At 44.4% G+C, this 16,829-nt stretch overlaps 1 protein-coding gene across 2 annotated transcripts in view; it reads left to right on the top strand.

Moving 5' to 3' along the window:
• Nucleotides 1-16,829, top strand: part of LOC137439854 (cullin-associated NEDD8-dissociated protein 1) — a 125,859-nt gene that overhangs the window by 94,393 nt on the left and 14,637 nt on the right. For both annotated transcript variants that reach the window (XM_068136026.2, XM_068136017.1), the window contains exons 8-14: nucleotides 2,924-3,216; nucleotides 6,431-6,572; nucleotides 6,773-7,071; nucleotides 7,226-7,993; nucleotides 10,489-10,794; nucleotides 13,010-13,196; nucleotides 14,419-14,514. In XM_068136026.2, the coding sequence (XP_067992127.1) occupies nucleotides 2,924-3,216; nucleotides 6,431-6,572; nucleotides 6,773-7,071; nucleotides 7,226-7,993; nucleotides 10,489-10,794; nucleotides 13,010-13,196; nucleotides 14,419-14,514 (2,091 nt within the window). The remainder of the gene's footprint in view (nucleotides 1-2,923; nucleotides 3,217-6,430; nucleotides 6,573-6,772; nucleotides 7,072-7,225; nucleotides 7,994-10,488; nucleotides 10,795-13,009; nucleotides 13,197-14,418; nucleotides 14,515-16,829) is intronic.

Genomic DNA, 16,829 nt, shown 5'->3' with positions numbered 1-16,829 from the left:
GCGGAGAGGCACAGTTGGCGACGCAACTGATGCAGAGAGGCACAGTTGAGATGCAGCTGCTTTTAAAGAGTGAGATAGCCATTTGGAGGAATGGCAGGAGGAAGGAAAAATCTCTGTGTCCTGGAGCTGTGACCATTTAATCCCAAAAGCAATGAGGGCTTTGAAGTAGCCACAATTATAGCTTGGAGTTTTTACGGCGGTTTGCTCCAGACAGCTGCTGTGGTTTTTATTTAATAACAACCCATGAACTGGAACTCCTGCCTGGCCTCCTCCTTGCTTGATGAGTGGTTGAGTTTTCACGATGGGCACCCTTAAGCTGCATCATTAGGTAAAAGCGGTTATTAAAGTAACATGGTGCAGCATAACCATCTGCTCAGTTATACATCTGACACAACCAGCAAGGGAATTGGTGCACTGTGCGAGCACGTAACCCTCGGCCGGTTTTGTGCCCTTTGATGAGGTATCGCGACTTGAGGCCTGTAACCCTGGTTTCGGATGTCAAACCCTGCTGGCGGCCATAGCCGGTTTATGGCCACACGAGATTCAGTCATTCCTGGACCGGTCACGTGGTTATAAAAATATATTGTGCAGAAAAAATAGCAGGTTTTCATGCCGCAGTGCGCTTTTATTTCTCATCATATTGATAATGAAGTCACTGATCCCACAAATCGCTATTTGTGGTGCCATGTTTCTTATTACCTCTCCTACCGAAGGTGGACAGAGGTTATGGTTTTACCCCTGTTTGTTTGTCTGTCTATGAGCAGTATATCTCAAAACGTTATGGCCGTATTCCAACGGAACTTGGTGGACAGGTTGGTTGGGTGTGTGATAAGGACGAATTGATTATACTTCGGTGAAGATCCAAATCCAGATCCAGATACTATAATTTTTAGTGATTCTTCACCATTGAGAGACGTAGAGAAAAACGATATACGGTACAGCACGATATCTGCAGATGTTGTGAATGGGTTATGACAAAACCTGGTGGATGAGTTGGTAGGATGAAAATAACAAGTCTATTCGATTTTGGTTAAGGTCTGGATGCAGATCCGGCTCATCAGTGGGATACAAAATGTAAACTGTTCACCCTGGCGGAGGTATGTGCTCTACCAGGTGCTGTTCTAGTTGTTTTATTGATTCCATGTCTTGGTTAAACATTGGCATAAAATCAATGCTTTTGTCAAATCTGTTCATCATATCTAACTTGAAAGAGTTTATAGTGGCCTATTATTTTTTTTGTTTTTTTTTGTTGCATCATCAAACTTTATTTTAGTGGGCATCATCATACATTAGATAATGGAAGAACAACAGGGAGCTGATACTATAGCTCTCCCGCCTTTTGGTTGGTATGGGGCATAGATCTGTGTAATATGAAAGCTAAATCTTGAACTGTTTTTGTAATATTGCGTATACAAGCCCAGTTATTGAGATGGTTGCCTGAGCAACACAATTCAGCCAATCACAGCTTTTTATCTAATCAGGTTGAGATAATATTGTTGTGTGGCTCCCCTTGGTCAATACCGGGAGAGTCACGGATAGCCAATAGCTAGCTTTTAACTTCGAAGGCGATGATCAAATGCGGATTTTATATACGCGGGGAAAGAAAGGGGAAGAGGAAGCTGAAGCTCACCTGTCGCGATCGCCGGCAGTCCCAACCTGCAGGAAATAAACTCAAACAAAAACCGGCTTTATAAATGTACAGAAAATAATGAAAGGGTTTATTAAAACGGATGCCGATAACAAGAAAACGCGACGGTAAAACTAAATTCCTAAATGGAGCGCTCCCTCACCAGACTTAGAAACACAGACACATGGGAATATAAACTGGATAAAATAAAATACGTGTGGGTTATCGTGGCACTTAGCTCAACTCGCTGCCTCGTCAGCAATCGTCCAGGCCCCAGCGCGCAGTCTTGATGCGGCTCCGGCGTTGGCGGGAAACCACTCGTCGTTTGGCGCGCGCACAAAGTCAGGCCTCCATTCTCCTCACACGCCAAAGGATGGTTTCAGCAAGACTGTCGAAGGCCAGGGTTGAGCGAGAGGCAGGAACATCGAGGGACAAGAGGAAGATGCGAGAGGCGAGGAAGGGCAAAATGAAGGCATGAAGGGCAAAAAGCAAGAGTGAAGAGTCCAGGGTCAGAGAGCAAGAGAGAGAAAATGTCGGTCCTTGAGTTCTTTTGACGTCGGGTCGTGACGTCATCAGTGCTTCTCCCCCAATCAGCGCGCCGCTTCTTGCTCGCCCCTGACGTCATCAGTGGTCTTTGCCAATCGGTGCTCTGCTTCTTCCGCGGCCTTCCTTCCACCTATCAGCGGGTAGCTTCTTGCTCCGCCCTGGCCAATCACGAGTCCCTTCTCGGGGCGTGTCTTCGGCCTGCCTGTCTTTCGTGGCGATGTAGCTGGTGCGTCCCAAATGGCTGTGCTCAGAACTGGCTTCCAGTTGTTTTTATGGTTATTATTTAGTGCAATAAATGGGCATTTCCTCACTAGTGTCTATTGCGGTGCCATAAAAGGACAAAGGATAAATCACATAGGGTAAGACTTACAAGGGATACTTTATCCTTATGCCCTAAGCTAGTTAACATGCCCCGCCCCATCGTGACAGGGACGAAGATGCACCTGACTCCTGCATTCAGCTAAACAGAACTTATTTACATGGTGATTGTTCTTACTCGACACCCGGAGCATGATGCGGGCAAGGGGGTTAACAAGGGGAGATGTAGAAAATATGGCAAAATGGAGAAGATTGTCATGGGACCCGCAAGGCTAACCCCCACTCTAGCAGGGAAAATGGCCTTAATATGCTTGTTGTTGTGTTGTTGTACTTTATGCAGGCTATATTTGTTGATCAGTTCAAACTTTCCCTTGCCCCCCTTCATCTTCCAATTCCCCCTTTTTTATTACTTTTCATCCTCCCCATTCTTAGCAAGCGAAGATGAATACAGCGATGATGATGACATGAGCTGGAAGGTACGGCGTGCAGCGGCCAAATGCCTGGATGCGGTACTCGGCACGCGCCATGAAATGCTGCCAGAGTTTTACCGCACCGTTTCTCCGGCACTGACTGTTCGCTTCAAGGAGCGAGAAGAAAACGTGAAGGCCGACATTTTTCATGCATACCTGTCGCTGCTCAAGCAGACACGGCCGGCGCAGAGCTGGCTTCACGACCCAGATGCAATGGAGCAGGGCGAGACCCCACTGTCCTTACTGCAGAGCCAGGTAGTTTGTTTTACATTTCAGATTGAATGTTTTCCATGCAGTATTTCATTCCTTTAAAAAATATTTGAGTGTTTAATTTCCAGTTATAATTATTTCCAATTGCTGTTTACCACAGACTCAAGACAGTTGCTCTTTCCAGATAGAAATGAAGAATAGCATAGTAGTGAAAACCCCATTTGTTCATTGTTTGTTGGCGTCAAGTTTACAAGGTGTTTTGTGATACTGAAAGTTGTCCTCGGTAATTGGCGATATCACTGTTTAGCCTTAAAGTTCAGTATGATACAATAAAGTCACATTTAGATTTTTTTGACATGCCATTGTTTAGTTTAGACTATAATGCCTCATCACTGCCTGCACGTTTAGAACTCATTGGTGCCGCAGTTGTATCATCTCTACTGGCCAAAGTTGCACACTATTTCTGAACTAAGACAAATTGCCCAGACAAACCTTCTGAATCAGGCCAGTTTCGTTCTTCTTTTACAAGAGTGAGGCTCAAGAAAGAGCAAGGCTAAATTGATAGTCTGTTAGCAGGGCAACAATTGGGCACAACCATCAAAGGAATAAACTAACAAGAAAGGTAGCTGAGAACGTGAGGGAGAGGAAGGAAATGCTGAAATCGTAAAGTAGGAGGGTTGGGTTAATGGGGTTAATAAGGATCATAAGTAATGATGGGTTAATAAGCCACAAGGTGATGGTGCACTACCTCCTTGAATGGAAGAGTGGGAAATAACTGCTTCTGGAATGTAGTTCCATTGATGAGAGATGCAAGGATCAAAGGTTTTGAGATGTGCGGTCAACCTGGATTTTGGAAGTTTAACCGGGAGAAGGTTACTGGAAGTTACCTGGGGTTGTTGGGGAGGTTTGGAGGACAGAGAGAGCAAAGGAAGTAATATCAGAGAAGAGGTGTTAGAAAGCAGAGACAACCGACCTGACTGTGATATGAAAGCAACAGACCTTGTGCTTCTACCTCATTGTGGGATATTCCAATAATGTTGAAGACTTTTGATTACACCGAATCCAGGAGGGATAGATGTGTGATGCTTGAAGGCCAGTCCATAGGGGAGAGCAATACTCCATTGGCTCTGGACAAATGGACAAAGGTCTTGAAGACTGAGTAGTTCTGATTTTCCAAGGAAAGACTTGGATTGGTGGAGGATGCCCAGTCTGTGGTTGGCTTTGGGCAGCGTTGCTACATGATTTGCTCAGGAGAGGTCATGGCTGATGGTGTGAGGCCTGGAAGTTCGAGAGACTGAAACTCTTCCAGTTTCTGACCATGGAAATAGACAGGTGGGTTGATTTGATGATACTTCTGGAGCGATCAGGTGAGTGTGAGCTATTTCAGGATTGAAGGACATGTTGCATTATAATGATTTGTATCACATACATGATTTCAGGATACATGTATCAGACAAGCTTATAAGAAATTCTATATCAGTAGTGTGATGCAACTGCAGTCTGCCAAGCTGTGGGATTGGATACTATATGCTACAATGTGGAATCTTCCTTTTAAAAAAAGGGATTATTGAGAGTGCCTTGACATCAATGACATCTCATGAGGAGACAGCAACCATTTTGGCCTTCTGTTGAAGAAAGAAATATTATATGAGCAAGAAGCAGGCCATTTCTCATGACTGCTACATTTTTTGCGAGTTCCGTCTTTTCTTTGGTCCTTCTTCAGTTAAAACTCTGAAATATAGCTTTGTAGATCCGTTAATGGTCCACAACTGCAGCCACAGTCATAGCAGCTGCCACCATTTCATAATACAAGAAAATTGTATCACCGTCTCCAAATACAGGATAAAATGCAAGCCTTTTTCCCCTCTTGATGAGGTTCAGTCATTGAAATCCTGGGTCTCACTATCAGCAACGATCTTTATTGGGCAATCCGCATTTCACAGTTGGCCTCCAAAGGCAGCCGCCAACTGGTTGTCCTCCATTGTACAAAGTCCTTCCTTGTCACACCTGAACTCCTATCCACCTACAAGGCCTTCGTCCACAGCCTGATGGAGTACTGCTCTCCCCTATGGGCTCCCTCTACCGCACTCACATGTTGCTCAGCTTGAGGCTGTGGAAACCAAAGTTTTCAAGATCATTGGAATCTCCCGTGCTGAAGCTGAGTCTATGGGCTTGTCACTTCACCATCACAGACAGGTCGGTGGTTTCTGTCTGTGACCACCTCCTTTCTGGTCTTGCACCTTCTGCTCTTTCCGTGCTCTGCTCCCCCCAGGTTTCTGCATGGCTCACATGGTCCCCCATCAACTTCCTTCTGGTAAAACTACCTAAATCCAGGATCACTGCTCACCTCCACTCATTTGTTCCTCTTTTTCCTGCCTGAAGAATCAACTGCCACATACTCTTCATTCTAATTCTTCCCTCCAGGTTTTTAAGAGAGTTGTTCAACGTCATCTCAGGTCATCCCCAATCCAAACCCATGACCTTTTCTACCCTTGTTAAAAAAACCTTTTCTACCCTTGTTAACCCCACCCAAATCCCACCTCATCATTTTCAGTTTTTCCCTCTTGGCGTTTCCTTCACCATGCATGCTTGTTTTGCGTGCTGCTTTTGTCTGTTACATCCTGATCCGTTCAGTGTGCTAGCTCTTCCACGGGCCTCGACTGTGTATTTGAAATTTAAAAAAAGCCTTGCTCACGGATTACCGGGCCACTTGTAAGAAAAAAAAACTTCTTTCCACTCGTACAATGTGGTCGGCACTGTGTTTAGGCAACATTTGGGCCTTGAGAAGATCGATCAACTGCACTACATGACATTTTTGATCCAACTCAGCAGCTAGCTTATCTTCAAGGGACTAGATAGAGAGCATGCTTATCAGTGAATGCTAACTATTTCCGCTCGCTTCCAATAGTTATCTGCATTTTTTGATCTTTGCAAACTCCAGAGTGGGATTCTACAAACATTACAGTAGGATATTGAGGATTCGTGCATTTGGATCAAAGATTGTACCAGGTAGCGTGATTGATTAACCAAACTCCCTTTAGAAGACAGTTATGTATGGCTTTGTTGATGCAATACAGCATGTTTGAAATAGTTGTAGCATCTGGCTTCGGCTTTTGCCAGGCCTTCTGGGGCATGGAGCTTGGTTCTGGCTCAAAATAATTCCAGCACAAGTTGGTTCTGAACTTGCTAGTGGAGATGAGGCATAAAAGTTCAAAGCAGCTCTAGGCTTCTCTCTGTAATGCCCTTTTTGGCCCAATAGGTGCCAAGCATTGTTAAGGCATTGCACAAGCAGCTCAAGGAAAAGAGTGTGAAAACACGGCAAGGCTCTTTCAACCTCCTCACCGAGCTTGTCAATGTCCTGCCTGGAGCGTTGGCTGACCATGTTCCTGCCCTTGTACCTGGTGAGTACATCTGCTGTTCAGAAGACATGCCGTTTGCTTAAGTCTAACCAGCAATGCAATTGTTTTCGTATTTGATAGTTCAGAAGGTATTGCATGCATATTTTGATGAGGACTTGCACTTGACCTTCCTCAGTGAAGATTTGATTGTAGTGTACATATCATGACTATTTGACCCCAAGTAAGGATTTTCTTTGGCACAGGGATCGTCTTCTCACTTGGTGACAAGTCAAGTTCATCAAACATGAAAATTGATACTTTGTCTTTTCTGCACGTGCTACTGTGCCACCACCCACCGGAGGTTTTCCACCCACACGTTAAGGTTCTGGTACCCGCTGTAGTGACCTGCGTCGGAGACCCTTTTTACAAAATCACATCTGAGGCACTTCTTGTCGAGCAACAGCTTGTCCGTGTAATCCGGCCATTGGAAGGTCCTCCCTCCACCTTTGATGCAAAGCCCTTTGTACAGGACCTCTTCACCTCCACTCAAAAGCGGTTGAAGGTGTGCTGTTATTGATGTCCATTTTCAATTGGATCTGTCTGGAAAATTTGGAGATATGGATGAGTGAAAGAAGTCAACTTTTTTGATGCAACAAGATGTTGCTTGAAACTTTGATAATTTATACATGATTATTTTATTTCCTCTATTTATCCAGGCAGCAGACATTGACCAGGAGGTGAAGGAACGGGCCATAGCTTGCATGGGACAGATTATCTGCAATCTCGGTGACCAGCTGGGCCCAGAGTTGGCCACCACTTTGCAGATCTTCCTTGAGCGTCTCAAGAATGAGATCACACGGCTCACAACAGTCAAGGCTCTCACACTCGTTGCTAGTTCACCTCTTCATATTGACCTCCGTCCTGCCCTTGCTGAAAGCATCTCAATCTTAGCATCGTTCCTGCGTAAGAACCAGCGTGCACTTAAGCTTGCAACGCTGGGGGCACTGGAAGCTTTGGTGCGTGGATACAGGGATGCGCTTACACCCACCATGATAGAGACTGTACTGCAGGAGCTTCCACCACTCATCTCTGAGTCGGACATGCATGTGTCTCAGCTCGCCGTCGGATTCCTGACTACACTCGCCCGAGTGTACCCGTCGTCGTTGGGGAAAGTCAGCAATGCAGCCCTGGCACCTGTAATTGCACTTGTGCGTTCGCCATTGCTACAGGGTGGTGCACTTGCTGCTGTGCTTTCTTTTTTCCAGGCTCTTGTGACGACCCACATGCCTGGGCTCGGATATATGGAGCTTCTTAGGCTGCTTACTGGTCCAGTTTACTCTCAAACGAGCACAGGTGCTGCCCAGTTGTCCACCAGTCCGGTCTCGCCCACATCTGCAAGTTCCAGCAGCCTTCTAACCCTTCACAAGCAAGCCTTTCATTCGATTGCAAAATGTGTTGCAGCCTTGACAGTCGCATGTCCACAGGTGCCCTTTCTGAACCTTTGCTCGAATATTTCAATCGAACCCCCTTTTCTTTTATGTAGATGTTTACTAGCCTTAGTTGAGGCTTGTATGTGTCTATTTTATTGTTTGGTTTGCTTCAAGTTTTTGTTTTTATGACTCCGCCGACGAAGTCGCCGGAGGCATTATGTTTTCAGGTTGTCTGTCCGTCCGTCCGTGATAGGTTTTCGTTACCGCGATAACTTGAGAACGGCTTAAGGGATCTTAGTCAAACTTGGCACAATTATGTATGAGGTAAAGATGAACTGATTAGATTTTGGGGTCATGAGGGCAAAGGTCAGAGGTCATGTTAGGCAAAAATACTGTTACCATGATAACAGTGATGGATGGGATTCTGACCAAATTTGGTACACTTATGTTGAATGATGTAAAGATGAACTGATTAGATGTTGGGGTCAAGAGGTCAAAGGCAAATCTGTAATAGGTCTATAACTTGAGAACGGCTGAAGTGATCTCATTCAAACCTGGTACAGGTATGTATAATGTTGTAAAGATTAAGTGGTTAGATTTTGGGGCATAGGTCAAAGGTCAAAGTCTAATAGGTCTATAACTTGAGAATGGCTGAAGCGATCCAATTCAAACTTGGTACATGTTTGTATAATGTTGTAAAGATCGGTTGAACAGCTGCCAGACCTCACCCACATTTGTCGCTTGACTCCACCCACCATGGCACCGAGACAAAATAGGCCACCATCTTGGTTTTCTGGTGGGCCAAAGACATCAGGCCTGTAGGCCTCTCCTGATTATACACTGCCCTTGTTTGTTGTGTCAGATTTCCATTGGCTTTGTTTGGGTCGAATGTTGATTGGAGTGTGGGGAAGGGTGTGTTTTCAAATGTTATGTAATATTTTAGGGTTGTGAAACCAGACCCAGCTTTGTCCATCAGACTTGTAATTGATATTGAACCAAATCGTGAAGACCCTCTGCGATGAAGTATATAATACCTTATACAGCAAGGATGAGGGAGTTGAGTGGGCAGAGGCAAAAGTGTGTGTGTTGTGTTGTTTTGTGTTTGTGTTTGTGTGTGCACATTTGTAATGCAATTCATTTGTAATGCATTTGTAATGCGTCATGCAATTCAAACATATCTAATTAAATTAATAAGACCTCTTTGGAGTAAACATAGGGGCAATACCCCTGGTGCTCACCTTTTTTTTTTCTTTTTTCTTTTTTCCTTTTTTTGTATACAAGATCAAGGCTCGTGAAAGCTAACATTAATCGCACAAAAAGTCAAACCGACACATAAAACATATAATAAGGGGAGCGGTAGACAAGATGGGGAGAGAGGGGGAAGGACACAAACACAACATTTGAGAGCAGGGACATCGAGAGATCTGTGGGAGGGAGAGGGCTTGGGGGAGGTGGGAGAGGTATAAAACATATGGACACTGCAAGGACTTCCAGGAAAGAAGTTGGAATTTCAAAAAAGTGGATCTGGGGTGAATTAGCAGGGGTAGAAAAGATCAAGGTTTTGGATGGGCGAAGATAAGAGATGGTGGTGAACAGCTGTTTTAAAGACCTGGAGGCAGGAGTGGGATTGAAGGGAGTGGGGGAGTTTGTTCCAGAGGTGGGAGAAAAGAGGAATGAAGGAGTGAAGGTGAGCAGAGAGCCTAGATTTTGGCAGTTTAACCATAAGGGTTGCTGGCAGATCTTGTGTGACCTGAAGGAATATTGGGTGGTCAGAGCACAGAGAGAGCTGGGGGAGCAAGGCCGGAGAGGAGTCGGTAGAAGACAGAAAGACCACCAACCTGCCTGCGGTGAGTGAGTGAAAGGCCCTCGGAGTTAGCTTCATTGCGAGTCTTCATAGTTTCAGAGGAAAAAGCAAATTCCTATTTTGGGGGGCGGGGGGTCAACCTGGATCCACGTTGACCCCCCCGGTAGACCCTCTTATATTTCGATATTCTTAGTGCTGTGAACAAACTTTGGTACAGCACGGGTGGTGAAGGTTGTGGTCAAGTTTCATCGAAATAGTGTGTGTAGTTTCAGAGGGAAAAGCATATTCCTATTTTGGAGGGTCAAACCTGGATTTACTTTGACCCCCGAGACCCCGGGGTTTTTGGGGGGGTTTTTTATGCACCCACCTCACTGCCACCCTGCCACCCCCCTTCCCGTCCGTCTATTTTGGATGCTGGACAGTTTGTGGGGAAGTAGAATGTGTGGCTCTGCATTCAACATTTTGCGTGAATACTATTGTTATTTCTCTGAATTATTTCCATTAAATTTCTTTCATAAATAAAGAAAATTGAATTTCTCTCGCCTCCAAATTTGCAGTTACCTTATTGGGTGCCAAACCTGTTATTTTCTTATTTTGGGAGGGGAGGGGCAGGGTGGGTGCTCTTTTTGTATCGACTGAGGTACATCTCGGGACTGCCTTGATTTTTGAGTGAAAAATGAGGAAAGTCTAACTTTATCCCAAATTTTCATCCATCATGCAAAAAAATTTTGTCCTCCTACCCTAGGAGTGTGGCTCGGTCACAGGACAGTTTATAGCAGACGTCCGCAACCCAAAGTCTAGCGACGGCGTGCAGCTGCTTGCCTTACTCACGCTCGGTGAGATTGGACGCCATGTCGACCTGGGCACACAGAAAGAGCTGCGTTCAGTACTCCTTGATGCTCTCGCCTCTCCCAGCGAAGAGGTGAAATCAGCCGCCTCATACGCGCTTGGAAATGTCAGCGTGGGCAGCCTGCCGCAGTACCTTCCCTTTGTTCTGCACGAGATTGGCAGCCACACCAAGCGGCAGTATCTCCTGCTCCACTCTCTGAAAGTAAGAAGGAAAATTTACACCCAGTTAATTTATTCATCTTCTCTTATCCTCTCTGCATGCTATTTTGCAGTTTAGTTAAAATATCTCGCCTTTGGATGATGGCAACGACTTCCCTTTTGTGAAAGGTTTTAAATTGGTTTCGTTAAAAAAATTAATTCTGATTTCAATTTTGGATCTATTGCTAATATACCACCCCTCCTCCCTCCTGTTTTCCATCCCCTGCCTAGCTTTCCCTCTTCTGAGACTTTTATAGGTTGACAATAGATGTGTTGGTGTGGTAAATTGTACTGTACTCCTATTGGAAAGAAGTTGTATGAAGAAATTACTTGTCTGGGCACAGCCTGGTGTTTAAAACATTCTCTCGTCGACCAACATTTTTATTTGTGCTCGGGACCAATGCTATGTGCCATTTCATAGTAACGATTTACCTTAAGGTATTTTTTAAAATGTTACTATTGAACATAAAGTTTATCACAGTTTCCTATTAGTCACAATGTAATTATTATTTTTAGATATTTCTGGATGGTTAATTCCATGTAATAATGTTTATTCTTGTAACAAATACTGCAAATTTTATCCCAAGTGTGTCTTTATCTGCATGCTTAAAAATAAAAAAAATCGGGAGGATATTGTAATCTGCTCTGTCTGTCTGTCATGCTATCTCATAAATGGTTGTGCATAAATTCACCAAACTTGGTAGTTATTGCGGCAACATTTTAAAATAGTTTTTAAAATGAAACTGCATATGCAATCAACTTTAGGGGACATGAAATGTGTAGCGATTTTTTTTTTCTTTTATTTGAACCCCAGTACATACCCCGTGAGGGTCTATTTTTATAGGGGTCAAATCGGGGAAAATTGGTGTCTAAACGGGGAAAAAAAATTGACTCAAAATTTGATATTTGTTCAATCCTGGTGGAACCTTTTGCCATCTTTCAACTTTGCTTGAGGTTGGAAACGGGGATTTGCAATGGTGTGCCATCGGCTTCGCTCTAGTTCGTATACCTCTTCTACCTATGTGACTAAGTCGCTGGAGGCATTGTGTTTTTGAGTTGTCCGTCCGTCTGTGATAGGTTTTCGTTTCCACGATAACTTAAGAACAGCTGATGGGAACCAAGTCAAACTTGGTACAAGTATGTATAATGATGCAAAGATGAAGGGGTTCGATTATGGGGCCCAAAGATCACAGGTCAGAGGGGCCTTTAGGTTTAAATTCTGTGACTGCACTAACTTGTGATCCTGTCAACCAGTGATGGGATTTTGACCAAACTTGGTCCAAGTATATATTCTGATGCAAAGACGAACTGATTAGATTTCAGCCTCAAAGGTCAGAGGTCATGTCAGGTAAAAATGTGATACTTGAGAACAGCTGAAGGGATTTTAATCAAACTTGGTACAAATGTGTATAATGATGTAATAATGTGGACGGGGACATATTTGTCAACGTCGAAGAGTGCCGTTCTGGTTTTTCTGAAATGGGAAGCACTTTTTCCTTTATTTTAAAATGAAGTTAGAATTTCAAGTTGTGGCTCCTCTTTCATCGTCCCTCCCCAGAGGGGTCTAGAGGTTTGCTCTCCCTCTGTCTGTCTGTCTGTCTGTCCGTCTGACAATCCCATTTGTGGTTTTCCAGACCTTTTTCTCATATACCCTTTAACATATTCAACTGAAACTTGGTGCATGGCTTTATTATGATAAGTTACAGAACAAGTTTGAGGTTTGGGACGTTTCACCAATTTATCATTGAGTTATTCCCTTTTTGAACTTAGAAAATATCACCTATAATACATGGGGCAGTTTTCAGCTGCCCTGATTCCATCCCACTGCTTTACGTCCGCCCATTGACTGGACAGCTGGCCTGACTCCACCCCAAATGAAGCAGCGCAGATCGGCAGGCCCTAGGCTTGGGTGTTAGTCCATGACCCAGTGCAATTGGAGTGATCCCAGGTATATAACCACAATGTATTATATATGCACATAAGCCGTACACATGTTTTTGCTTCATGTATGTACATCGGGTTATTTTTATTTTGTTCAGCACCGAACGCAGCATTATACACTGCCCAAATAAAGGGATGTGCTTACTGCTGCAAAGTTTTCCACACTTTTCCCCCTTACCCTTTAATATATTGAACTGAAACTTGGCAGGGAACATGTATTGCAAAGCAATTCTCCCTCTTGTTTTAAATCTTTCTTTGTAATTGTTCTTGCATGGCAGGAGGTGATCAGCTCTGCTCAAGTGACGGCACTCAAGCCGTATGTGGAGGACATATGGGCACTTCTTTTCAAGCATTGCGAGTGTGCAGAGGAAGGCACTCGCAATGTGGTAGCCGAGTGTTTGGGCAAGCTCGCCCTCATTGATCCTGTTAGCCTACTGCCCCGTTTAAAGGGTTACCTCTCGTCAGGTGCGCTGCCTGTGTTGCTTTTCGTTGCTTGAATACATTAGTACAACACTTTGCATGTTTGCCATTTGAAGCATTCCTTGAAAGGGCGTTTGCTTTGCTTATTATTTACTTTTCCCTGTTTGGAACAATGTTTTTGCATGATCTTTGTTGGCTTCATCGATTTGTCCTTCCTTCCATGGTCACTCTGTCACTCTGTCACTTTGCTCTTCCATGAGCCTCAACTGCGGTGGAGCAAATAATAAATAAATAAATAAATCCACATTGTGACAGTGCAATGAGGTTGATGCTCCTGCAATCTTTCTCTGCTCTCTCTTTTTCTCTCTCAATGCCCTCCAACCCTCTTCAGCAACTCCAGGATGCCTGCATTCTTACAGTAACCCCCCTCCTGGTTAACCTTCCAAAATATAGGCTGACTGCACAACTCAACTCATTTATTGTTCTTTTTCCCCATTTCTGAAATCTCATTCCTGAGGCTGTTCAATCCTGCTCTACCCTCCAAGGCTTCAAGCAGACCGTGCACTACCATTTAATGTGATCTTCCATCCTTACCAATGATCTTTTTTACCCACATTGACACCCCACCTAATCCAGCCTTCTTATTTTACAGGTTACCCTCTTTCACTGTTTGTTCATTCCTTGCTCAGTGTCCAACTGTTGCCCCACTGTCAATTTATATTTTGCTTTTCCATGAGCCTTGATCTTTCAAAGGAAAAAAAAAAAAAGAAGATAAACTTTGCATTTTTATACTCTATATGCCAAATTACAAGATGCTGTGTAAAGCAAGAGTTCATGAAATTTCATAGCCTTTCTGGCAGTTTTTACATTTTCCCTTTTCAATGTTTTTAATTTGCACGTTTGTTTGGCTTGGTCATTCATGCCTTTAAGTTTTCAGACGAGCCTTGCACGTGACCTCTGAAGACTGACTGTCTATTTCCAGCTGTGCACATTTGCCTTTTGCTTGTATCTAGTGTTATTACATTTATGCCAAACGTCATAAAGAAAGTAAGCTCTGTCATCTGAACAAGATAAATGACCCACATTTGAGTACATTGCTTTCTGGTCATAACCGTAGCCTTCCTTGCAAGTGCAGAGGCACATTTCAAGTGGCCTTGCCATACGTAGCAGAATCCTATAACTTTGATTGAGGCTTTTTGTGGATAATAAGGGATAATACAAAATACTAGTGTGCAGTATAATTAAAAGGTCTTCCCACGTCCTGCAGGATCTCCACATGCACGCAGTACAGTAGTGACTGCAGTCAAGTTTACCATTTCAGACCAGCCTCAGGCTGTGGACGCTCTGCTGAAGAGCTGCATTGGTAAGTTTTATCATAACATAATCCTTGCCATTTCCCCACTTAAACCACCCTCGTTTATTGTAGACTAGCTGAATACCTGGCGTTGCCGGGGGAGGGGGAGGGGAAGGGGGCAGGGGAGGGGAGAGGAAGGGGAAGCGCAGAGGGAGGGGAAAGATATACTACATAAACATCTTTAAACATCTTATGGGGGGGGGGGTGGCTTTGACAGGCCCCTCCATTTTGCGGGGGTGGGGGGTGGCTTTGACAGGCCCCTCCATTTTGCGGGGGCGGTGGGGGAGGAAGAGAAGGAGGAAAAATTTACCCATGTGAAGAGTGTTTTAAACTCGGTGTTGCCCAGGTAAAAAAAGAAATTGTTATACCCTCTGCCACAAACACCAGGTGGTGCTACACGGTACACATTTACATCGAGAATCTATGCCCCTCCTCCGGCTCCCCACAACCCCACATCCCCCGCATGAGGCCGCGGCCACATAGCCTAGGTAACCCCCCCCCCCCCCCCCCCGTACCCCGAGTAAAGTATAAAAGTGTTTATAGCTGGAGTACCCGGCGTTGCTCAAGCGAAAAAGAAACATTAACATATTTGAAATGAGGGCAAATATAATGGAAAAGCAATTGCATCCAAATCAGAATCCATCACGAATGTCAAATCATCATTTTACCTTTTCATTGAATATATGCTGGTGAATGTGCCATTCATCACGTTTGAGTCAAGTTTGATGACATTCAGGAAGAAGATGACTTGCCACCAATTTCGACCGCTTCCGGAATTGTTTGATTGAATCTGATTTGATTGATTATTTGTTTTCAAATGTCTGGTAATTGTTTTGTATTTATTTATGCATATGTGTACTTGTATATAACCTTCATTAATGAAAAAAGGTTTAGTTACTAAAGAGCTATTTATTTATTATATTTGATATTTATTTATTTTAACCCCCACCCCCTAGTTTCTAGTTTAATTGTGCATCATGTGAGGGGTGATGCCGTACTAATTTGCTATAGGGTTTAAGGCTGGTTTTCCCCGGTGTTGGGAAGGGAACCCTCACTCTGCCTTCCAAAAGGCATTTGCCTTTTTAAGTGTTTTTGAAAAAAAAGAAAAATTTGACTTTCAAGGCAATGGCAAAAGACCATTTGGAATTTCCCTCTAAAGTTTCCCTTACGTTTTTGTGCACAACCCTCAAATTACAATAACCACCGACAAAAGCCAAGAACAAGCTGGGCCCCGCCCAGAAGGGGTGGACAATCGGGCAGTTGGTAAGGCCGGCAGGCTACGCCCCGAGGAACGTGATTGGCTCTCGAGGTGGGAGGAAGAGGAGCACGCTCGGTTCTGGCTTGGACAAGAAGCTAGCCATCTTGGTGCTGATTTAATCTGGTGTGCGCTTGTGGAGAGCGAGGAGCTCTTGGCTACGTTGGCGGCATTCGAAAGAGGGTTTCGACTGCTGGGCTCTTGGTGGGCTGAAGGCCGCGCGGTTCGGCCCAAGGGCAAAGAGGTGGAGCAAACAAGAGGGCCGTCTTCACTACCAGCCCGGGCTTTTCGTCGGCCATCGCCATCTTGTGCGCTCCGGCGCAGGAGGCATTGGACTCGACCATCACCACCTCTCTTACTCAGAAAGACCATTTGGGACACAGATAAATGTATCCACAAAAAGGGAACATTTTATTTTCATTTTATTTTCCCCTGTGTGTGTTGTGTGCATCAGTGTGTGGAGACGTCTCAAAAGAGGATTTAGTTTTACTTCAACCTTTATTTCCGTCCGCGATTTATTTTCATTAAATTGTTTTACATTTTACTGTCGTGGTTTCGGAATAAACTCGTGTGTTCCGTTCAGTTAACATCTCGCATCCCTTCATTCCCACGCACGCCAAAAATAACCTTCATCCTCGGAGGTCACCTCGGAGTTAAAGCTGGTTTGGTTATCCATCCCTGGTGATCTTGATCGCCGGCAACGCGACAATATTGATATATGGCGTGTGGTTTGGGTTAAAGAAGATGCCCCCATAACGGCTATGTACCATCACCTCCATTTTTATCGTCACAATCATCAACTTCGCCATCGCATTATTGGATCAAGTTTACCATCATCTATATAATAATAGCGTAAGGACTCGACTTTGTTATCCCTTTTACGCCGCACCCAGTGACCCGATGCCCACGGCACTAATGCATTTCCGATCTACGAACCGCACTTTGTTTATCACGTACAGCCATACTCGAAAAATTTGAATTAGCCGACGTTGGGGCCCAGAAGCATCCGATTAACTGCCGATACGACGCCATATTACGACGCCATCGTATTGGCGTCTGCTGGGCGAAG

The sequence above is a fragment of the Myxine glutinosa genome, chromosome 1 (assembly GCF_964187855.1).
Source record: "Myxine glutinosa chromosome 1, kmMyxGlut1.1, whole genome shotgun sequence".
Lineage (NCBI taxonomy): Eukaryota > Metazoa > Chordata > Myxini > Myxiniformes > Myxinidae > Myxine > Myxine glutinosa.
The sequence above is the reverse complement of the archived record's forward strand: the minus strand, read 5'-3'. Positions and strand labels throughout refer to the sequence as shown.